This window comes from Coregonus lavaretus, assembly GCF_964263955.1.
Source record: "Coregonus lavaretus genome assembly, chromosome: 2".
NCBI classification, from domain to species: Eukaryota; Metazoa; Chordata; class Actinopteri; order Salmoniformes; family Salmonidae; genus Coregonus; species Coregonus lavaretus.
In genome coordinates, this window is record NC_139989.1 from 63,342,071 (window position 1) to 63,367,010 (window position 24,940).

Sequence of the window (24,940 nt, forward strand, 5' to 3'; positions counted from 1 at the left end):
CATCCTTCTTCTTCACAAAAAAGAAACTCGAGGACGCAGGGGAAGTGGACGGCCGTATGTATCCCTGTCTCAGAGATTCGGTGACATGTCTCCATAGCCGCCGTCTCCTCCTGAGACAGAGGATACACGTGACTCCGGGGAAGCGCAGCGCCTACCTGGAGGTTTATCGCACAATCCCCCTGTCGATGGGGTGGTAATTGAGTCGCCTTCTTTTTACAGAAGGCGAGAGCCAAATCGGCATATTCAGGCAGAATGTGCATGGTGGGAACTTGGTTCGGACTTTCCACCGTCGTTGCTCCTACGGAAACACCTACACACCTCCCCAAGCACTGATCAGACCATCCCTTGAGAGCCCTCTGTTGCCATTAAATAGTGGGGTCATGAGAAGCTAACCAGGGAAGCCCCAACACCATGGGAAACGCAGGAGAATCAATCAGATACAAACTAATCATCTCCTCATGCCCCTCCTGCGTTTTCATCCTGAGAGGCGCTGTGATCTCCCTAATCAACCCTGACCCTAAAGGGCGGCTATCTAGGGCATGAATAGGGAAGGGCACATCGACTGGCACAATAGGAATCCCTAACTTATGGGTAAACTGACGATCGATAAAGTTCCCAGCTGCGCCTGAATCTACTAGCGCCTTATGCTGGGACTGAGTAGAAAACTTGGGAAACACAACATTCATACACATATGCGCAACAGGGAGATCTGGGTGAGTTGGGTGCTTACTCACCTGGAATGGCTCATCAGTGCGCTGCCTACTGCCTCGACTCCTAGGAGGCCCTCCCCAGCACCGACCAGCAGTGTGTCCTCTGCGGCCACAGTTGGTGCAGGGGACGGCCCCTCTTCTGGTCTCCCTCATAGCAGCACCTCCGAGCACCATAGGGTTAGGCTCGGAATTGCTGGGGGATGGAATGGACGGCCCCGTATCCGGATGTCCACGGGTAGCCAACAGGGTATCCAGTCGAATCGACATGTCCACCAGTTGGTCCAGGCTTAGGTTGATGTCCCTGCAGGCCAATTCCCGACGCACGTCCTCCCTCAAGCTACATCGGTAGTGGTCGATGAGGGCCCTCTCATTCCATCCCGCGTTGGCAGCCAGAGTCCGAAAGTCCAGTGCGAATTCCTGCGCGCTCCTCTTCCCCTGTCTATGGTGGAATAGACGCTCACCCGCCGCTTTTCCCTCTGGTGGATGATCGAATACCGCCCTAAAGCGGCGGGTGAACTCTGCATAGCTGACAGTAGCGGCGTCTATTCCCCCACACTCGGCATTGGCCCACTCCAGCGCTTTACCGGACAGACAGGAGATGAGGGCGGACACGCTCTCGTATCCCGAGGGGGCCGGGTGGATGGTTGCCAGGTAGAGTTCTACCTGGAGCAGAATACCCTGACACCCGGCAGCTGTGCCGTCATAAGCCCTCGGGAGCGAGAGCCGAATCCCACTGGACCCCGGAGGTGAAGCGATGGGTATCGATGATGGTGGTGGTGTAATCGGAGGAGGTGTAGGCAGACCTCCTCTCTCCCATCGCTCCATTGTGTTCACCACAAGTTCCATGGCGGTGCCGAGAGCTTGGATCATGGCCGCTTGTTGTTGTACGCGTTCTTCCATTGATCCGGCTGGCACCGCTGCTCCTGCTGACTCCATGGGTTGGTGTGTGATTCTGTCAAAGGCGTCAGTGAAATGCGGTGGGCGAAGTTAAACGCAGGACACAGAGCTTATCCGAAACGTACTTTACTAGAAAGTAAACTGAGCATATACAAATCTCCACACAGGGAGGAAATAACCTGCACACTAACGACAGCCGATAATGAATACAATCACACACAGCACACAGTGTACGACAGAGGGTTAAATAGGGAAGACAATACAACATAATGGGAAACAGGTGTACATAATCAAGACATAACAAGTCTAACACAGAAACATGGATCGGTAGCAGCTAGTACTTCGGTGACGATGAACGCCGAAGCCTGCCCGAGCAAGGAGGAGGAGCAGCCTCGGCTGAATCCGTGACACCTTGTTTGAATTACTTGCAAAGACATTGGCACCTTTGTATTTGTAGTCAACTTTGTTCTGAATTTATCGGTATAACAAAGAGATGGCTAAACCATGTGATTCTATGTTTAGCAGAGATCCTCTGTGTATAAAGTCATGCGGAAGGGCAAAAAAAGCATATATGATGCTCCTAGGAAGATTCTAATGATGAACTTAGTAATCTTAAGATACTTTGGGAAAACAGCCCTGGATAAGAACATCTGCTAAATGACTAAAATGTCAAATGTAAATGTTTTACATACAGATCTCATATTACTGTATTGAATTTTGTACATGTGTACAGTTCTTTATTAAAAATGTAGTTATTTGTTACATTTGACTGTGTCAAATCTAGCAGTACTACTTATTTCTCTGAGAGTGAGGCAGATATATATTATTACTGTGTAAATCTAGCAGTACTACTTATCTCTCTGAGAGTGAGGCAGATATTTAGCATTGTGCAACAAAAAAAAACAATATTTGTATCTGAAATGAAACCATCAAGTGATAGATTTTAAACAAAGACATGTCTGTCATTGAACAATCCCATGCCATGATTAGATAGTGAAAAAACACACCAATATCTTTCATAATGTCTTTAAACAATAAAAGCTAATTTACCAAAATTTCGGAAAATGGCGTTTTGGAATGAAACTCTTCTTATGTTTCCCCATCTGAGCTCAGAGTAGATGAGAGATGTAATGTTTGTCTCTGTTATGTTGAAGCCCAATCAAGCAGGAGAGACCAGCCTCCCCTGTACCCAGCTGTGTGTCCATGAAGAGTGAAAAGTCTATGGGACCTCCTATAGAGTTCAGAGAGGGAGACTTTTCTGCTGAACAAAGGTAAGAAGAACTCATGGGTCATGGTCAGTGAGTTAAACAACACTGTCTCTAGTCATTTCTCCTCTCCCATTTTGCCATTTCTTTTTGTTGTTTTCATAATCCATAGGCTAATCCTTTTTTCCATTTTCATAGTCCTAAAACAATATTAAACAAACACTACATTCCCTCCCTGTGTGTGTGTGTGCACTCCCTGGATGAGTAGACGTAATCTAATGTTTTGTCCACAGAAACCAACAGGAGAGAGCAGAGTCAGAGATTCTCAGTGGTCAGTCTTCTCAGAGTCATCAAACAGACCTGGCCTCCATGTTCAGTGTATGTGGTCCTGTTATGTACATTTGTTTTTGTTTACCTCAAGTAAAGTTGATCTGTCAATCATTCATTAATGTGTTAATGAGAAAGCATTTCTTCTCTTGCTTAACTTATTTACTTTATTTATTTCAGTTGCTTGAAGAGAATATTATGACATTTGTGAAGAACGAGCTGAAGACGTTCAAGAGGATTCTTAGTCCAGAACTCCCAGAAGGCTTTGAGAGTCAGAAGCAGGTTAAGGAAGTGGTTGATGCTGAAGATGAAAAGCAGGTGAGCAGTGCCAGAGAGGGGGCTCTGAAGATCACACTGCACGTCCTGAGGAAAATGAACCAGAAGGACCTTGCTGACACACTGGAGAAAAGTAAGAGCTGTCTGCCTCATGTTGAATGCTGTTTTAAAACAAACATTTAAAAGCTGTAGCTAAAGTACAGCTAAAGTAGCTGTGTAACTCAATGATATTGTAGCAGCCTTAACACAACACCTAGTGACCTCATCAAGTAGCAGCAGGGTGTCACAGATTCTACCGAGGCTGCCCCTCCTCCTTGCTCGGGCAGGCTTTGGCGTTCGTCGTCACCGGAATACTAGCTGCTGCCGATCTATGTTCTATGTTTCTATGTTGCACCTGTTGTCTATTGTCACACACCTGTTGCCCATTATTGTAATCACGCCTTCCCTATTTAACCCAGTGGCTCCCAATGTGTTTTGTGCGTGGTTGTTTTTGTTTCGTGTGTCGTTTGTGAGCGGGTTAGTTCCTCCCTGTGTGGAGCGATTTCTGTATTGTATTCTTTACTCATTTCTTAGTAAAGTACGTTTCTTCGAGTTCTGTGTTCTGCGCCTGACTTCGACCCACCGCATTACACTGACACTCGTGACACAGGGAAGTGTTGTGTTGATTAATTTAGACAGAGAGAAGAGGAGAGACAACATTAATAATACCATCAATAATACCAATAATTATATAAATCAGTCACACCAGTGTGTAATGCATTATGAACAAATGTACCGATTCATAGAGACAGTTAAGAGAATAAATGATCATAATTTAAACTTTATAACACATTCTTACAATACTGTAGGCAATACTGTAGGCATTACATCAGATGTAATATTAATATCCTCTGTGTTATTTCTTCATTCAGATGAGCTTGCTGTGATTTGCCAACGTGAACTCAAATCTAATCTAAAGAAGAAGTTTCAATGTGTATTTGAGGGGATCGCTAAACAAGGAAACCAAACACTTCTCAATAAGATCTACACAAAGCTCTACATCACAGAGGGTGGAAAAGGAGAGGTCAATAATGAACATGAGCTGAGACAGATTGAGGCAACAACCAGGAAACAAGCAAGACCAGAGACTGCAATAAAATGTAATGACATCTTCAGACCCTTAACTGAACAAGACAAACTTATCAGAACTGTGCTGACAAAAGGAGTCGCTGGCATTGGAAAAACAATCTCTGTGCAGAAGTTCATTCTGGACTGGGCTGAAGGAAAAGCAAATCAGGATGTCCAATTTGTATTTTCATTCCCTTTTCGGGAGCTGAATTTGATGAAAGAGGAAAAACACACTTTGATTGAACTTCTCAATCACTTCTCAATGGAAACCAAAGAATCAAGAATCTCCAACTACGACAAGTACAATGTTCTGTTCATCTTTGATGGTCTGGATGAGTGCCGACTGCCCCTAGACTTCCAGAAGAATAAGATCTGTTGTGACGTCACAGAATCAACCTCACTGGATGTTCTGCTGACAAATCTCATCAAGGGAAATCTGCTTCCCTCTGCTCTCCTCTGGATAACTACCCGACCTGCAGCAGCCAATAAGATCCCTTCAGGGTGTGTTGACCAGGTGACAGATGTACGAGGGTTCAATGACCCACAGAAGGAGGAGTACTTCAGGAAGAGATTCAATGATAAGGACCTGGCCAGCAGAATCATCTCTCACATAAAGACATCAAGGAGCCTCCACATCATGTGCCACATTCCAGTCTTCTGTTGGATTTCTGCAACAGTCCTTGAGCACATGTTGAGTACAGACAAAACAGAAGAGATGCCAAATACTTTGACTGAGATGTACACACACCTTGTGGCGTTTCATACAAAACAGAAGAATGAAAAGTATCTTGGGAAAGAAGAGACAGTTCCACACTGGAATAAAGAGAGCATTCTGTCACTGGGAAAACTGGCTTTTCAACAGCTTGTAAATGGCAATCTGATTTTCTATGAAGAAGACCTGAAAGAGGCTGGCATTGATGTCAACGAAGCCTCAGTGTACTCAGGATTGTGCACACAGCTCTTTAAAGAGGAATGTGTGCTGTACCAGGACAAGGTGTACTGCTTCGTGCATCTGAGCATTCAGGAGTTTCTGGCTGCTGTATATGTGTTCCTCTCATTCATCAACAACAATGAGAATCTAATGGCCGAACCGCAAGTTACTGAAGTTACTGTCTACAAGAGTGCTGTGGATAAAGCCTTACAAAGTGAGACGGGAAACCTGGACCTTTTCCTCCGCTTCCTTCTGGGCCTCTCACTGGAGTCCAATCAGAAACACTTACGAGGTGTACTGACAAAGACAAGAAGCAGCTCACAGAGCCATGAAGAAACAGTCAAGTACATCAAGGAGAAGATCAGGGAGAATCCCTCTTCAGAGAGGTGCATCAATCTGTTCCACTGTCTGAATGAACTGAATGACCATTCTCTAGTGGAGGAGATCCAAAGCTACCTGAGCTCAGGAAGTCTCTCAGAAGCCAAACTGTCACCTGCACAGTGGTCAGCTCTGGTCTTTGTGTTGCTGACTTCAGAAAAGGAGCTGGATGTGTTTGACCTGAAGAAATACTCCAGATCAGAGGAAGGTCTTCTGAGGCTGCTGCCAGTGGTCAAAGCCTCCAGAGCTGCTCTGTGAGTACATAAAATGATCAGGAATAAATATTCAGTTTAAAGGAAAATATGTATTATAATATGTATATAATATATAATGAAAAACATATTGAATCAATGCATTGATGTTCACATTAGTATAACAATATGACCATACAATTCTAGGAGACAGAAGATTAATTTATATGTTGTTTGAGAGAATAAACCAAATGCATCTGCCATTGTACTTCTACACGATTGGTGTTAAATTAACAGTGTGTTTGTGAAATCATGATGATCTCTCTGTCAGGCTGTCAGGCTGTGGCGTCACAGAGAAAGGCTGTGCGTCTCTGGTCTCAGCTCTGAAGTCAAACCCCTCACACCTGAGAGAGCTGGATCTGAGTAACAATGACCTGAAGGATTCAGGAGTGAAGCTGCTCTCTGCTGGACTGGGGAATCCCAACTGTAAACTGGAGACTCTGAGGTCAGTATTCCTGGAGTTGGTCAACAAGTGATAACAGTTCACCAGATCCACATGTGTTTACCAGGCACACATAGTCCACACAATATGTGTTTGGACAGTGAAGCTTACAGTTTTACATTTGGCGCTATGCTCCAGCATTTTGGATTTGAGATATAATGTTTCATATTAGGTGACATTACATAATGTTACCTTTTATTTGAGGTTAATATTGAGAGGTTAGCATGATCTTTCTCAATCATGGCAGTCACTGGCTTGATGTAATCATTGCATTCAAAGAATATAGGACCAAATACTAAACTTTTGACTACTTTAATACACTATAAGTGAATTGGTCAGAATACTTATGACTTCTTCAAATGGGGTGATTAGATACATAAAGTGATTTTTCTAAATGGTGAAACAGACATGTATGAAAATACCCTCAAATAAAAGGTGACATTATATACTGTCACCTCATATGAAACCTTAGATGTCAAATCCAAAATGCTGGAGTATAGAGACACATTTAAAATGTCAACTTCACTGTTAAAATAGATATGGTTTGGACTGTATACTCAATACATTCTAAATCTGATACCTCACTGTCTGTCTTTTGACTGATACTGCTTTTTAAACTGCTCTGGTCAGTCTAATCAAATATTCATACTTTTTTATTTTTCTCTCTACACGCAATACTATGATAATTTCTAATAACGATACATTCATTTATAAATATATATGTCAGGTTTCAGGACACTGATATACAGTGGGGGAAAAAAGTATTTAGTCAGCCACCAATTGTGCAAGTTCTCCCACTTAAGAAGATGAGGGAGGCCTGTAATTTTCATCATAGGTACACGTCAACTATGACAGACAAAATGAGATTTTTTTTTCCAGAAAATCACATTGTAGGATTTTTTATGAATTTATTTGCAAGTTTTTGTGGAAAATAAGTATTTGGTCAATAACAAAAGTTTCTCAATACTTTGTTATATACCCTTTGTTGGCAATGACACAGGTCAAACGTTTTCTGTAAGTCTTCACAAGGTTTTCACACACCGTTGCTGGTATTTTGGCCCATTCCTCCATGCAGATCTCCTCTAGAGCAGTGATGTTTTCGCTGGGCAACACGGACTTTCAACTCCCTCCAAAGATTTTCTATGGGGTTGAGATCTGGAGACTGGCTAGGCCACTCCAGGACCTTGAAATGCTTCTTACGAAGCCACTCCTTCGTTGCCCGGGTGGTGTGTTTGGGATCATTGTCATGCTGAAAGACCCAGCGACGTTTCATCTTCAATGCCCTTGCTGATGGAAGGAGGTTTTCACTCAAAATCTCACGATACATGGCCCCATTCATTCTTTCCTTTACACGGATCAGTCGTCCTGGTCCATTTGCAGAAAAACAGCCCCAATGCATGATGTTTCCACCCCCATGCTTCACAGTAGGTATGGTGTTCTTTGGATGCAACTCAGCATTCTTTGTCCTCCAAACACGACGAGTTGAGTTTTTACCAAAAAGTTCTACTTTGGTTTCATCTGATCATATGACATTCTCCCAATCCTCTTCTGGATCATCCAAATGCACTCTAGCAAACTTCAGACGGGCCTGGACATGTACTGGCTTAAGCAGGGGGACACGTCTGGCACTGCAGGATTTGAGTCCCTGGCGGCGTAGTGTGTTACTGATGGTAGGCTTTGTTACTTTGGTCCCAGATCTCTGCAGGTCATTCACTAGGTCCCCCCGTGTGGTTCTGGGATTTTTGTTCACCGTTCTTGTGATCATTTTGACCCCACGGGGTGAGATCTTGCGTGGAGCCCCAGATCGAGGGAGATTATCAGTGGTCTTGTATGTCTTCCATTTCCTAATAATTGCTCCCACAGTTGATTTCTTGCTTACCTATTGCAGATTCAGTCTTCCCAGCCTGGTGCAGGTCTACAATTTTGTTTCTGGTGTCCTTTGACAGCTCTTTTGTCTTGGCCATAGTGGAGTTTGGAGTGTGACTGTTTGAGGTTGTGGACAGGTGTCTTTTATACTGATAACAAGTTCAAACAGGTGCCTTTAATACAGGTAACGAGTGGAGGACAGAGGAGCCTCTTAAAGAAGAAGTTACAGGTCTGTGAGAGCCAGAAATCTTGCTTGTTTGTAGGTGACCAAATACTTATTTTCCACCATAATTTGCAAATAAATTCATTAAAAATCCTACAATGTGATTTTCTGGAGAAAAAAAAATCTCAATTCGTCTGTCATAGTTGACGTGTACCTATGATGAAAATTACAGGCCTCTCTCATCTTTTTAAGTGGGAGAACTTGCACAATTGCACAACTGTATCTGAACATGTTGAAACAATATACTGCCACTATTTTCACCACCAAAAGAATAGCAGTGTGGTTTTAATACGATTTTACTCTTTGCAGGCTGTCAGGCTGTCTAGTCACAGAGGAAGGCTGTGCTTCTCTGGTCTCAGCACTGAAGTCAAACCCCTCACACCTGAGAGAGCTGGACCTGAGCTACAATCACCCAGGAGACTCAGGAGTTAGACTGCTCTCTGCTGGACTGGAGGATCCACACTGCAGACTGGAGAAACTCAAGTATGTAGAGGGTTTATGTCAATGTTCATATCAGACATGTTGGAGTTATCAGGCTAGTTAAGACAAACATTCTTACCACCACTTGGACTAAGTTATATGCTGACTGTGTGTGTCCAGTGTGTGTGTGTGTGTGTGTGTGTGTGTGTGTGTGTGTGTGTGTGTGTGTGTGTGTGTGTGTGTGTGTATCCTGTGTGTGTGTGTGTGTGTGCTGTGTGTGTGTGTGTGTGTGTGTGTGCGTGTGTGTGTGTGTGTGTGAGTTCACGTGTATTCCAGTGTGTGTGTGTGTGTGTGTGTGTGTGTTCGTGTGTGCTCAGTGTGTGTGTGTGTGTGTCTAGTATGTGTGTGTGTGTGTGTCTGTGGGTCCAGTGTGTGTGTTCAATATCAGTACACACACTGGACACACACACACACACAGACACCGGACCCACAGACACACACACACTGGACACACACACACACACACACACACACACACACACACACACTGGCCCCACACACACACAAAAAGGAAACACACACAGAGTGGACACACACACACACAGGACACAAACACTGGACACACACACTTGGACAAAGTTATATGCTGACTGTGTGTGTGTGTGTGTGTGTGTGTGTGTGTGTGTGTGTGTGTGTGTGTGTGTGTGTGTGTGTGTGTGTGTGTGTGTGTGTGTGTGTGTGTGTGTGTGTGTGTGTGTGTGTGTGTGTGTGTGTGTGTGTGTGTGTGTGTGTGTGTGTGTGTGTTGTGTGTGTGTGTGTGTTCACATGTATCCCTCAATGACGGTCTGTTCTTCTGCTTACCGCTACAGTGTGGAACATGGTGGAGAGAACACAATGAAACCTGGACTTAGAAAATGTGAGTGTTGACTGCTGTGAAGAATATGACTAAGAATAAGTCTTAATTCAAGTGAAGTCAAAGTCAAAGACCACCATCATTACTTACTTGGTCATATTAAATAGAAGCTGTAGTTCTACAGAAGCACAAATAAGGGACACCAAAGTTTACAAAGAGTTGCTTTGACAATGTGTGTGGCGTGTTCCTGTTACATTAGAAATGTTTGTGTGTGTGTGTGTTCAGTGTGTGTGTGTGTGTGTGTGTGTGTGTGTAATTAATGGGAATAAGTGTGTTTTATATTACCATACAGTATAACATATGACTCAACAAGTCTCAAGTTACCTTAACTTCTCCTTTTGATACCTAGAAACATCTACATTAAATTAATTAGTGAAAAGTGAGTTAACATTCTAATGTGAATGATGATGATTTCTAATATTGTGTCTGATTTCATCCATAAGATGTCTGTGATCTCACACTGGACCCAAACACAGTAAACAGACGCCTCTCTCTGTCTGAGGAGAACAGAAAGGTGACATGGAGGAGAGAGGAGCAGCCGTATCCTGATCACCCAGAGAGATTTGAGGTCTGGAGACAGGTGCTGTGTAGAGAGGGTCTGACTGGGCGCTGTTACTGGGAGGTAGAGTGGAGTGGGAGATGGACTGATATAGGAGTGACATATAAAGGGATCAGCAGGAGAGGATGGGGTTATGACTGTCTGATTGGAGGCAATGACAAGTCCTGGAGTCTGAGCTGCTCTGACAACAGTTACTCTGCCTGGCACAATAATAAGTCCACTATCATAGACGTCCCCTCCTCCAGCTCCCACAGAGTAGGAGTGTATCTGGACTGGCCAGCCGGCACTCTGTCCTTCTACAGAGTCTCCTCTGACACACTGACCCACCTGAACACATTCTACACCACATTCACTGAGCCCCTCTATCCAGGGTTTTGGGTTTGGGATGATGATGCCTCAGTGTCCCTGTAAATAATAAACATGGTAACACTGACACACACACACACACACACACACACTGGACACACACACACACTGGACACACTGGGGACACACACACACTGAACACACACTGGCCACACACACACACACACACACACACTGGACAAATACACACACACACACTGGACACACACGCACACACACACACTGGACACACACACACACACTTGACACACACACACACTGGACACACACACACACACTGGACACATATACACACACACAGGAAACACACACACACACACAAACACACTGGACACATACACACACACTGGACACACACACACACACTGGACACACACTGAACACACACACACTGGACACACACACTGGAAACACACACACACACACACACTGGACACACACTGAACACACACACACTGGACACACACACACTGGACACACACACACACACACTGGACACACACATACATCTTCCTATAATAGTGAGGACCTTGACACAGGACTTTCAAATGAGGACCATCATTTCTGATTGAATTGGGAACAAACAGACTCCTCATTCCAGCACTAAGTGTCCCACAAACACAGATATCACTTCAAAACCTGATAAACTCCAATGAAAAAATAGACATGCAGGGCACCAATCTAGTGAGAACCAGTGGTTGCTTGGCAGTTTCTGGATCACAGGTTCAAGAACAGCTTCTATCCCAGTTCTATCTGCCTGTTAAATCAATCAACCTAAACTGTTTTCATCATACTTTTAGAACATGACTGAACCTTTTTTATTTTATGATCTTACCACTTTGCATTTTTTATTGATGTTCTTATAATATATTTGACTGTTTATGTGTATGTACCACAGGAGGTTGGTGGGACCTTAATTGGGGAGGACAGGCTCGTTGTAATGGCTGGAGTGGATTGAGTGGAATGGTATCAAATACATCAAATACATGGCTTCCATGCGTTTGATGCCATGTAATTTGCACCGTTCCAGCCATTATTATGAGCCGTCCTCCCCTCAGCAGCCTCCACTGGTATGTACTGTCCTATATGAGCTCCAACAAGGAATCACAATGTATGTATTATGTATGTATGCAAATGGCAAATAAACTACTTGAACTCCTTATGAGTGTCTGCAGCTGACTAGACTGTTGTCGTCTGACAAGAGGTGAAAATATTACAGGAATATTCTGCAAATGTTAATGAAGACGTCACTCAATACACCCAAAACAACATGCAGTCTTTCCACAAGACTCCCATGAAGTTATAGTGTGATGTTATGAGTTGACGTTAAGGTAACATACTCAGAACATACTGCACTTGTTTTATACTGTTTTAGATGTATCCTCTGTTTAAACATTTAAACTCTTACAATAACACCGTTAAAATACCAATGTGATAATGTTTTGTATGTCTTTTATGTTGAAAAGAAATTGTACAAATATATGGACATATGCTCCATAATTGTACAATTGTACATGGATATATTGTACTTTTCATAATAAAACACTTGAAACAAGAAAAAGCATGTTAATTGTGAAAACAATTTCGTTATCAATATTACATTCCCTCTCCCAGTCGCAGATTGACGTTTGTCATGAATCTTGCCCTGGAGGCAGAACTGTACGATTTCCTCTAGATATGCCAGCTGCAAAGTCAAAATGGACTATATCGTAAACATTTGTGGAAGATAATTTTGTTTTATGGTCTTAATTTAAGGTAAGGATTAGCAGTGAGGTTAAGGTTAGCATTCAAATCAGATATTATTACTTTATGCCTGTGCCAGCCAGTGGCCACTTTGCAGAACTGCCTCCAGGGCAAGATTCATGACAATAAATGCCAACCTGCCTCCCAGTCATCCCCTCCCTATCTCTACAAGGCTGCAAAACATGCAAGCTAGTGATACAGGGGTTGTCTCATAACCCACAGTCCCCAGGCGGGTGGGTGGCAGGTAGGTTCAATACAGAGAAAACAATAGGGTACATAAGAAAATCCATCAATGTATCATTATTGTGGACAAAACATTAAGGACACCTGCTCTTTCCATGAGAGACTGACCAGGTGAATCCAGGTGAAAGCTATGATCCCTTATTGATGTCACTTGTAGATGGAGGGGAGGAAACAGGTTACAGAAGGATTTTTAAGCCTGGAGACAATTGAAACATGTATTGTGTATGTGTGCCATTCAGAAAGTGAATGGGCAAGACAATATATTTAAGTGCCTTTGAACGGGGTATGGTAGTAGGTGCCAGTCACACCGGTTTGTGTCAAGAACTGCAACGCTGCTGGGTTTTTCACGCTCATGTTCCACCACACAAAGGACATCCAGCCAACTTGACAACTGTGGGATGAATTGGCTTCAACATGGGCCAGCATCCCTGTGGAATGCTTTCAACACCTTGTAGAGTCCATGACCGATTAATTGAGGCTGTTCTGAGGACAAAAGGGTGGGGTAACTCAATATTAGGAAGGTGTTGTTAATATTTAGTACACTCAGTGTATAACCTATAGCTACACTGTGCAGTTAGGGGCCGTCTGTTAAGGTGCTATCTTTATCAGCATCATAAAAGCTGACAGTATTTCAACCACATCAAATATGCATCCAAGCCAAACTGAAATCTTATCACAAACATGTTGGGCATCTGGGGAAGCAGTGGGGAGGGGGGGGGGGGGTGTCTCTGGGGAAGCAGTGGGGAGGGGGTGTTTCTCTGGGGAAGCAGTGGGGAGGGGGGTTTCTCTGGGGAAGCAGTGGGGAGGGGGGGTTTATCTGGGGAAGCAGTGGGGAGGGAGGGTTTCTCTGGGGAAGCAGTGGGGATGGGGGGGTTTCTCTGGGGAAGCAGTGGGGAGGGGGGGGGGGTTTATCTGGGGAAGCAGTGGGGAGGGGGGGTTTCTCTGGGGAAGCAGTGGGGAGGGGGGGTTTCTCTGGGGAAGCAGTGGGGAGGGAGGGGGGGGGGGTTCTCTGGGGAAGCAGTGGAGAGGGGGGGGGGGTTCTCTGGGGTTTGTTACTGTGTTTGGTTTTTGTTTTCTGCTGTCAGACAAGTTTTATTTTAATTCCTACATGCTTGAGATGTTTTATTTGAAATGCTGTTGGATATAAATGTCAGGAAACGATCTTGGGAATCAGTCAGATGTTAAATGTGTCACATTAGTCTCGTGGAATGTGCACGGTCTCGGGCACACGTGCAAAAGGGGTGTGGTATTTAAGCACTTGAAATCACTTGGTGCTGACATAATTTTCCTGCAAGAAATGCACATAAAAGCCACGGTGCAGCGGCATCTGAGATCCAACTGGATTTCTCAAGTTTATCAATCACCCTTCTCCTCCAAAGCTAGAGGTGTTGCTATTCTCTTTGGTAAAAACATCCACATTTCTAAATTCGAAATAATATAATCTAATCCAGGAATCTAGTGGACATCTGGAGACTGCAACATCCCACAGACAGACTACTCATTCATCTCTTAATAATCTAATCAAATCCAGGAATCTAGTGGACATCTGGAGACTGTAACATCCCACAGACAGAGTACTCATTCTACTCATGTTCACAAGTCATATTCTACAATCCGCTAGTTCCTAATAGATTCCAAATTGATACCCAATGTGCTCCATTCCAAATACCATAGCATCTTAATAAGTGACCACAGTTTAATTATGTTGTCCCTTAATCTTTCTTGATTGAACAGAATTACAGTTGCCGTTTTAACAACTCCTTGCTCACAGACCAAGCATTCATTGACTGCATGACAGCCAAGTTGAATGAGTTCCTCAAGACTAATGACACAGGAGTGGTATCTGATTCTACACTATAAGAAACTTTTCAAGTGGTTATGAGAGGTCATATTATTTCATATGAGTCTGCCATAAAAAAAGGGAATCGCATGTGACTGGAGGAGATAGAGAAAAAACTCCCAGCTTTGGAGGAGACATATAGAACTTCACTCTCTCAGGTTGACTACATGTCACGGTGTCAGTGTAATGCGGTAGACGAAGTCAGGCGCAGGACACAGAACTCAATGAAAACGTAACTTTACTGAACACGTAAAGAAACAAGAAAACCTCCACGCAGGGAGGAACAAACCCGCTCACTATCGACACCCGAAACAAAAACAAACATGCACAGAGCACAATGGGAGCCACAGGGTTAAATAGGGACGGAGTAATACAAGATGGGAAACAGTTGTGAAACAATCAGACAACAACAGGTAGAACATAGAAAATAGATCGGCAGCAGCTAGTACTCCGGTGACGACGAACGCCGAAGCCTGCCCGAGCAAGGAGGAAGGGCAGCCTCGGCAGAATCCGTGACAGTACCCCCACCCTGACGCGCGTCGACACCGGCCTCGGGGACGGCCAGGAGGACGCGGCGCGGGGTGAGTCGGATGATTGCGGTAGAAATCCCTCAACATGGAGGGATCGAGGATGTCCCTCCTAGGGACCCAGCACCGTTCCTCCGGACCGTACCCCTCCCACTCCACGAGATACTGCAGGCCCCCCACCCGACGCCTCAAATCCAATATGGAACGAACCGAGTACGCCGGTGCCCCCTCGATGTCCAGTGGGGGCGGAGGAACCTCCTGTATCTCAGACTCCTGGAGTGGACCAGCTATCACCGGCCTGAGGAGAGACACATGGAACGAGGGGTTAATACGATAATTAGTAGGATGTTGTAACCTATAACATACCTCGTTCAATCTCCTCAGGATTTTGAATGGCCCCACAAACCGCCGACCCAGCTTCCGGCAAGGCAGGTGAAGGGGCAGGTTTCGGGTCGAGAGCCAGACCTCACTGCGGTGGCGGTCGGTGCTCGCCTTTTGCCGCCTGATGGCCCGCTGCAGACGTACATGAGCAGGGTTCCAGGTCTCCTGCGAGCGCCGAAACCACTCGTCCACCGCAGGTGACTCGATCTGGCTCTGATGCCAAGGTGCCAGGACCGACTGATAACCTAATACACATTGGAATGGAGAAAGGTTAGTAGAGGAGTGGCGAATGGAGTTCTGGGCTATCTCTGCCCAGGGGAGGAAAACCGACCACTCCCCCCGCTGGTCCTGGCAATACGACCTCAGAAACCTACCCACCTCCTGGTTGACTCTCTCCACCTGCCCGTTACTCTCGGGGTGAAACCCTGAGGTCAGACTGACCGAGACTCCCAGACGTTCCATAAACCCTCACGTCCTTAGCTAAGGTGGGCCACCAGTACTTCCCACTAAGACGTGCACTGTCCGACCTATGCCAGGATGCCCAGAGGAGGGTGACATGTGAGCCCAATAGATCAAACGATCGCGGACATCAAGCGGTACGTACACACGACCCTCTGGACACTGGGGAGGAGTGGGTTCGTTACGCAACGCCCACTCGATCTCCCCGTCAACCTCCCATACCACCGGTGCCACCAGACACGACGCTGGAAGTATGGGAGTGGGCTCCACGGAACTCCCCTCCGTGTCATATAGTTGGGACAAAACATCTGCCTTAGCGTTCTGGGAACCTGGCCTGTAAGAAAGGGTGAAAACAAGACGGGTGAGAAACATGGACCACCTACGCCTGGCGAGGGTTTAATCTCCTCGCTGCCCAGATGTACTGCAGATTGCGGTGGTCAGTCAAAATGACAAAAGGGTGTTTAGCCCCCTCAAGCCAATGTCTCCACTCTTTCAGAGCTTCGACCACACCCAACAGTTCCCGGTCCCCCACATCATAGTTGCGCTCCGCCGGGCTGAGCTTCTTCGAAAAGAAGGCACAGGGGCTGAGTTTAGGTGGCGTACCCGAGCGCTGAGACAGTACAACGCCTATCCCAGCCTCGGACACGTCCACCTCAACCGTAAAGGCTAAGGAGGGGTCCGGATGAGCCAGCACTGGAGCCGAGGTAAACAGGTCCTTCAGATGACTCAAAGCCCTGTCCGCCTCAGCTGACCACCGCAGATGCACCAGCCCCCCCTTCAGCAATGAGGTAATGGGAGCTGCTACCTGACCAAAGCCACGGATAAATCTCTGGTAGTAATTGGCAAAACCCAAAAATCGCTGCACCTCCTTTACTGTGGTTGGAGTCGCCCAATTACGCACGGCCGAAATGCGGTCACTCTCCATCCTCACCCCTGACGCGGACATGTGGTACCCCAAGAAAGAGATGGACTCCTGGAAGAACAGGCATTTCTCTGCCTTGGCATACAGGTCTTGCTCCAACAGTCGTCCAAGCACTTTACGCACCAGGGACACATGCTCGGCCAGTGTAGCGGAGTATATAAGGATGCCATCAATATACACCACCACCCCTTGTCCGTGCAGGTCCCTGAAAATCGCATCCACAAATGATTGGAAAACTGATGGAGCATTCATTAACCCGTATGGCATGACCAGATACTCATAATGTCCAGAGGTGGTACTAAATGCCGTCTTCCACTCATCTCCCTCCCGAATACGCACTAGGTTGTACGCGCTCCTGAGATCCAATTTTGTGAAGAAGCGTGCCCCGTGCAATGATTCCGTCATACTAGCTATCAGGGGTAATGGATAGCTGTACTTGATGGTAATCTGATTTAGGCCACGGTAATCAATGCACGGGCGCAACCCACCAACTTTCTTCTTCACAAAAAAGAAACTCGAGGAGACAGGTGAAGTGGATGGCCGAATGTATCCCTGCCTCAGAGATTCGGTGATATATGTCTCCATAGCCGCCTTCTCCTCCTGAGACAAAGGATACACGTGACTCAGGGGAAGTGCAGCTCCTACCTGGAGATTTATCGCACAATCCCCCGGACGATGGGGTGGTAATTTAGTCGCCCTCTTTTTACTGAAGGCGATAGCCAAATCGGTATACTCGGAAGGAATGTGCATAGTGGAAACCTGGTTTGGACTTTCCATCGTAGTTGCCCCCAAGGAAACTCCTAAACACCTTCCCGAACACTGACCGGACCATCCCTTGAGAGCCCTCTGTTGCCATGAAATCGTGGGGTCATGAATGGTTAACCAGGGAAGTCCCAACACCACAGGATACGCAGGAGAATCAATCAGATATAGGCTAATCCTCTCCTCATGACCCCCCTGCGTCATCAGCAGCACTGGAGCGGTGACCTCCCTGATTATGCCTGACCCTAACGGGCGACTATCTAATGCATGCACAGGGAAAGGTTTATCAACAGACACAGTAGGAATCCCTAAACTACGGGCATACTGGCGATCAATAAAATTCCCAGCCGCGCCTGAATCTACTAGTGCCTTATGCTGGGAATGGGGAGAAAACACTGGAAACATAATATCAATACACATATTAGCAACAGGGAGCTCTGGGATAGTCGGGTGCCTACTCACCTGAGACGGTCGACCAGTGCTCTGCCTGCTGCCTCGACCTCCTGAGAACCCTCCCCAGCACCGACCAGCAGTGTGTCCTCTGCGGCCACAGTTGGTGCAGGGGACGGTCCCTCTCCAAGTCTCCCTAACCGCAGCACCTCCGAGCTCCATGGGGGTAGGCTCGGAGGTGCTGGTGGATGGAATGGACGGCCCCTCATCAGAACATCCGCGGGCTGCCAACAGGTTATCCAACTTGATGGACATGTCCACCAGTTGGTCCAGGTTGAGATTGGTGTCCCTGCAGGCCAGTTCCTGACGGACGTCCTCCCTTAAGCTGCAACGATAGTGGTCGATCAGGGCCCTCTCATTCCATCCCGCACTGGCTGCTAAAGTTCTAAACTCCAGTGCAAAATCCTGTGCGCTCCTCATCTCCTGTCGTAGGTGGAACAGACGTTCTCCCGCCGCTCTCCCTTCAGGTGGATGATCGAATATCGCCCGGAAGCGGCGGGTGAAATCCTCGTAGTGGACAGTTCTTGAGTCTATTCCTCCCCACTCGGCGTTGGCCCACTCAAGCGCCTTCCCCGATAGACAGGAGATGAGGGCGGACACGCTCTCGTTTCCCGAGGGCGCCGAGTGAATAGTGGCCAGGTAGAGCTCTACCTGGAGGAGAAATCCCTGGCACCCGGCAGGTGTACCGTCATGTGCCCTCGGGAGCGAGAGCCGAATTCCACTGGACCCAGGTGGCGAAGTGGTAGCCAGTGTTGTAGGTGGTTGTGTGGTTGGAAATAGTGAAGGGATACCACCTCTCTCCAATCGTTCCATCTGGAACACTCGTTCCATTGTGGCACAGAGAGTCTGAATCATCGTCTCTTGACGTTGGACTCGTTCCTCCATCGTCTCGGTAAATCTGGCTGTTCCTGCTGACTCTATATCGGTGCGTATTTCTGTCACGGTGTCAGTGTAACGCAGTAGACGAAGTCAAGCGCAGGACACAGAACTCAATGAAAATGTAACTTTACTGAACACGTAAAGAAACAAGAAAACCTCCACGCAGGGAGGAACAAACCCGCTCACTATCGACACCCGAAACAAACAAACACGCACAGAGCACAATGGGAGCCACAGGGTTAAATAGGGACGGAGTAATACAAGATGGGAAACAGGTGTGAAGCAATCCATAAAATCTGGTCTAAGGCGGCCATCTTGCTGACAGATCCTAAAGAGATAAACAACTGCTTCAAATAATTTTACTCAGTTATATTCTTCCAGATCTGATGCTTCTAGTTCTGATGTAGCAGCCTTTTTGACTCCATCAGCCTGACAAAAAAAAATAGAATTTAACTCAAATTTCACAACAGAGGAAATAATCGAGGCAATAAAAGCTTTCCCACCTGGAAAGGCTGCAGTCCCGGATGGTTTTGGCTGTGAATTTTATAAAACATTAAGTGAAGCTCTCGCTCCCCTCTTACTCAGAATGATCACTGATTCAACAGAAAATAACATTTTGCTGAAATCATTGTATGAAGCCAATATTTGCCTTCTGTTAAAAAAAGGCTGAGGTAACAGATCCTGCAAATTATAGACCAATAGGATTGCTTAATTTCGATTTTAAAAGATATGGTTGAACAAACATGTAAGAACCATTATTCACCCAGATCAGACAGGGTTTATCCCCGGCAGGTTCTCTTTTTCTAATGTGCGCAGGCTTCTTAACATTCTATATGCAAATCATGGGAAAGTCTCCAAGTGGCTATTATATCGCTAGATGCTCAAAAAGTGTTTGACCAAATAGAATGGTAATACACGTTTGAAGCACTCACTAGATTTGGATTTGGCGACTCATTTATCACCTGGGTCAAAACACTCTACGCCTGCCCAACATCCTCTATTCTGACCAACAGCGACAAATCCATTCCCTTTGAACTACATAGATCTGTCCAGCAGGGTTGCCCACTCAGTCCTCTGCTCTTCGCTGTCTCCCTTGAACCCCTGGCGATACAAATAAGGGATCAGCCTAATATCCAAGGTCTTAAAGTAGGAAACATAGAAAGCATAATTTCATTATATGCAGACGATGTGCTTTTATACCTCTCAGACCCAGTAGCCTCTGTCCCTAACCTACCAGACTTAATCAATTCATTTGGCAAACTATCTGGATATTCAATAAATTGGGGAAAAAGTGACCTCATGTGTATCTCAGATAATTTTTACAACAAGTGAGCTAGAGAGGATGCCATTTAAAGTGGTGTATGACCACTTAACTTACCTGGGACTAAACATACCTAGAAACCCAAAGCTCATCTGTAAAGAGTATTTTTCTCCAACTACACAGAGGCATCTACTGGTCATCTCAAGGAGACCTGGGGTAAAGAGTATTTTTCTCCAACTACACAGAGACATCTACTGGTCATCTCAAGGAGACCTGGGGTAAAGAGTATTTTTCTCCAACTACACAGAGGCCTCTCTACTGGTTGAATAATAATGAAGCTAGGTAAATTCAATTAAAATAATATAGCTAGTAACTTCAAAATACATACAGCTGAAATACACTGCCGTTTTCTTTGTGAACATGGTGAGATAGAGGAAACCGCATCCACATGTAGAGTTGTGGGGGAGGGGACAAGTTTCTCAAATAGACACTGGCTTTGGATCAGGTTTGAATTCCTCCCACTAATGATCCTTGTTAGGTTTGGGGGAGGGGAAGCTGATCCTAGATCTGTATCTAGGGGAAACTTCACCCCAACAAAGAGAGATGGGGGAAGGGGAGGAAAGAGAGCGTTGCTCTCAGGATTGACAGATCATGTACAAAATCTACCAGTAGGAAATTGGTGTCAGAATATAATATCTGACCTTTAGCAGTTCTAATGTCTTCATTTGCTCCATTTCATTAGTCTTGTTGATTGATTGCTGATATCTAGTTTCACAGGTGAGATGGTGTTGATGAAGAGCATCCATCCGTTTTAGTAACGCATTAATAGTAATGCATTCATAGACATATAGTTGATACTGGTGGTCCTACCCATCCCCCACTTCACTCCATTAACCCTACACTTGCTGCTCACATGGTGGTTTGTTTAAATGTATCTGACTTTAGGTCAGTTTTTAAGGTTAAGAAGGTAAATATTGTGTTAGGCTGTTTCAGGAGCACTAGTGGTAGTGCTGACGCTCCCAGATCACACATTGCCCTATATAAGTATATACTGTAGCAAGCTGAACCCAACACCTACTAATTAACACCTTCTGATCTCTTGGTGTAATGGATAAGGTGTTGGCTTGATAGTCACTGGACCCGGGTTCGAGTCCCGGTTGGAGCTACCCCCAAATTCGTTACACTGGTGTCAGAAGTGGGATAGTGCCTGTGAGTTCATCAAAGAGGCATGTACACGTGAGAGACTTGCTATAAAGAAGTGTGGGGACATGCTCTCCCCAAGGAAAGGGGTAATGTAGCAACCTTAATCCAACACCTAGTGACATCATCGAGAGGTTCGGACCTCTTGGCGTAGTGCTTGTTGGGTTCTGACTTCTAAACTTGAAATATGAAATGTACTTATTCATGTCACTGAGAGAGAGAGGGGAATGTATAACGTTTACATTCTGTCAGGATGTTATTGTTAGCCATCAGGGATCCTACGGGAGGTGAAGAGACACAGTCTGGTACAAGTCAACATGACAGCCGTGAGTTGGGGAGGAGTGAGCAATTTGGGCAGAAGGTAACAGAATATTTTATTATAGTGGTTAAGAGTGACTTTCATTGTGTTCCATGGTGTTTATCGTCCCCTAGTGGAGCTTTCTGGTACTTAGAAGAATGTACAAAAACCGGAAGTAGGGTAGTCATTCTGCATGCAGACAAGCAGCTTTAATAAACGCTACAGTTCTTTCTGTGCAAATATTTCTTGTCACGCTTCAGCCTCTGAAAATATTTATTTGTAAGTTCAATTCAAGTATATTGCTAGTGATGATAATATTGTTATTGATAGAATTGCTTACTTATCAATGTTAGTTGGTTACATTTACTCACGCAAATTGCATTGACTTTCATGGATGCCATCAGCTGTATTAGTTTGCTCGTGCGTCATGTAAGTGAATTGTAAAACATACTATACTATAGTTTGTTACTGTTTCTGGAGTAATATGCTTTGTTATTGTACAGAGGTGTTTGCACATTATTAGAGTAATGAAAGTAGTTGGCTAGTTGCTACTCATATGGTAATTATCTATCTGGTTTGTCGTCATGTCAGATACATGGTACCTTGGCACTTGCTTTGTATTTATGCAACTTCAACTTGAAATGTATAATGTACAGCTACACTATGTCAATGTGAATTGGATACTAAAGTATATTACTTTCTGTATTTTGCAGTTACACAACATAAACGTTTTCAAAGAAAAGTCACGCCTTGGAAGTTTTATTGAAGACTCAGTTGTTAGCTATCTGTCTAGTTTTGCATGGGAACGCAATTCCAGGGCAGAATAGTGAAAAAACATCATCACGGCGGGCTCAAGCACAAGAATTATCGCACGTGGTGGTTATGACTCTACGTTCATTAGCCAACAAAGCCTCTGATCCTAGGGATGACCAGCAGTCTACGATGCAGCAACCAGAGGCAAATGTTCGACAGAAAGAGGAAGAGGAGCGAGTAAGAGAGATGGAGGAGCCTCTTCAGCACATTGAGACCAAGTCTCAGTCTACAAGATCAAGGTCATCAAAACAGTCAAGCAGATCCTCAACGGCGAGTTCTGCAGCCATCAAAGCACGTGCCAAGGAGGACTCAGCGCGTGCTCAAGTCTCCTATGCTGAAAAGGAAGCTTCTGTGATGAAACAAAAGGCAGAACTGGAGGCCAGCTTGTTGAAGCAAAAAGCTGACGTCGATGTAAGTTTATATGTTCTCCAAGTTGAGAGAGCAGCTGCTGCTGCGTTGGCTGAAGCTGCAGCCTTTGAAGAAGCTGTAGAGTCAGAACGCAGAGAGCTCCACAAAGAACTCAACACAGGGACACAGCCCTTAAGTCCAGTCCAACGTACTTGTGAGTATGTGCAACAACATGCTAGGCCCTACTTTGCTGAAATGCCATTTGAAGTAGAGACACAAGAGCTTAGTGTTGACCCAGCTGCACACCACAATCCAGAAAGTAGCAAACAACGGAGCATGAGCAGAGACTCTCCGTTCAAAAGAAATGAACAGCAGCATGGTGGAAAGGGAAAACAGGCCCACTTCCAGTCACTGACACAAAGCTTCCCTGAGTCACAAGTGGCACCAGAACTCACAAAGTACCTCCTGCACCGTGAGATGGTGAGTTCCGGACTCCTGAAGTTTGATGATCGTCCTGAAAATTATCTAACTGGAAAGCATATTTTCTCAATGCGACCAGAGACTTGAATCTATCAGCCAGGGAAGAGTTAGATCTAATTACCAAGTGGCTAGGGGCAGAGTCGTCTGAGCAAGCAAAGAGAATTAGATCTGTCCATATTCTCAATGCAACAGCAGGACTTAACATGGTCTGGCAATGACTAGAAGAGTGCTATGGTACACCCGAAGTGATCGAGAATGCACTGTTGAAGAAAATTGATGATTTTCGAAAACTGTCTAACAAAGACAATCACAAACTAAGAGAACTGGGTGACATTCTTCTCGAACTGGAGTGTGCTAAAGAAGAAGGGTACCTTCCAGGCCTCGCTTATCTGGACACATCTCGGGGGGTAAACCCTATAGTAGAGAAACTTCCATTCAGTTTACAAGAGAAATGGATAGCACAGGGATCCAAATACAAGGAGGACTATCGGGTAGCATTCCCACCATTCTCGTTTTTACCAAGATTCATCAGGAACCAGGCGAAAACTAGAAACGACCCCAGCTTCCCCCTCTACACCTCAACTACCCAGGTGTCTGTGAAAAGTGAGAAATCTGTCAGGTACAGCAGCAAGACACCTGTGGCTGTACACAAAACAGACGTGTCATCTGAGCCCTCAGACCACCAAACCAAACCCAGTAAGACAAAGGTTGAAAGCCCTGACCATCACTGTCCAATACATAACAAGCCTCATCCTCTTAAAAAGTGGTGTGGGTTTAGATACAAAACTCTAGATGAGCGCAAATCATATCTCAAAGAGAATGGCATTTGCTTCCGATGTTGTGGGTCAACTCAGCACAGAGCTAAAGACTGTAAGGTGTCAATCAAGTGCTCTGAGTGTGACAGCGACAGACATCTTGCTGCTCTGCATCCAGGTCCAGCCCCTTCAACTACAGACACCGCTACAGCAGAGAAAGGGCATGGCGGGGAGCAAGGTGAAGATGCTCTTCTATCAGTCACCTCAAAGTGTACCGAGATCTGTGGTGAGGCAGCCAATCCAAGATCATGTTCAAACATATGCCTAGTCAAATCTTATCCAGCTGGGAAAAGAGAGAAAGCTGTCAAAATGTATGTAGTGCTTGATGAACATAGCAACACATCTCTGGCCAAGACAGAGTTTTTCAATCTCTTCAACATCAATGACAACTCTGCTCCATACACCATGAATACCTGTTCTGGGGTAACAGAGACTTCAGGCAGGAGAGCCGTCAACTTCATGGTGGAGTCTATAGAAAGACACAAGAAGCTCACTCTCCCTACTCTGATAGAGTGTGACATGATGCCAGACGATAGAATGGAGATTCCCACCCCAGACATTGCGCATCATCATCCCCATCTGCAACCAGTGGTGGACAAAATTCCAGCTGTGGACCCAGACGCTCCCATCCTCCTGCTCTTAGGATGA

General features: G+C 45.5%; 1 protein-coding gene across 1 annotated transcript; it reads left to right on the forward strand.

The window, feature by feature from the left end:
• Positions 1–935: 935 nt before the first annotated feature.
• On the forward strand, positions 936–24,940 carry LOC311140121 (NACHT, LRR and PYD domains-containing protein 3-like; the record flags this gene model as incomplete). Its single annotated transcript, XM_084175058.1, has 11 exons — positions 936–957; positions 3,402–3,548; positions 4,327–6,085; positions 6,354–6,527; positions 8,923–9,096; positions 9,903–9,949; positions 10,390–10,674; positions 22,738–23,477; positions 24,068–24,173; positions 24,411–24,518; positions 24,723–24,940. 11 exons carry the CDS (start codon positions 936–938, stop codon positions 24,938–24,940), a joined length of 3,780 nt encoding a protein of 1,259 aa, XP_084031184.1.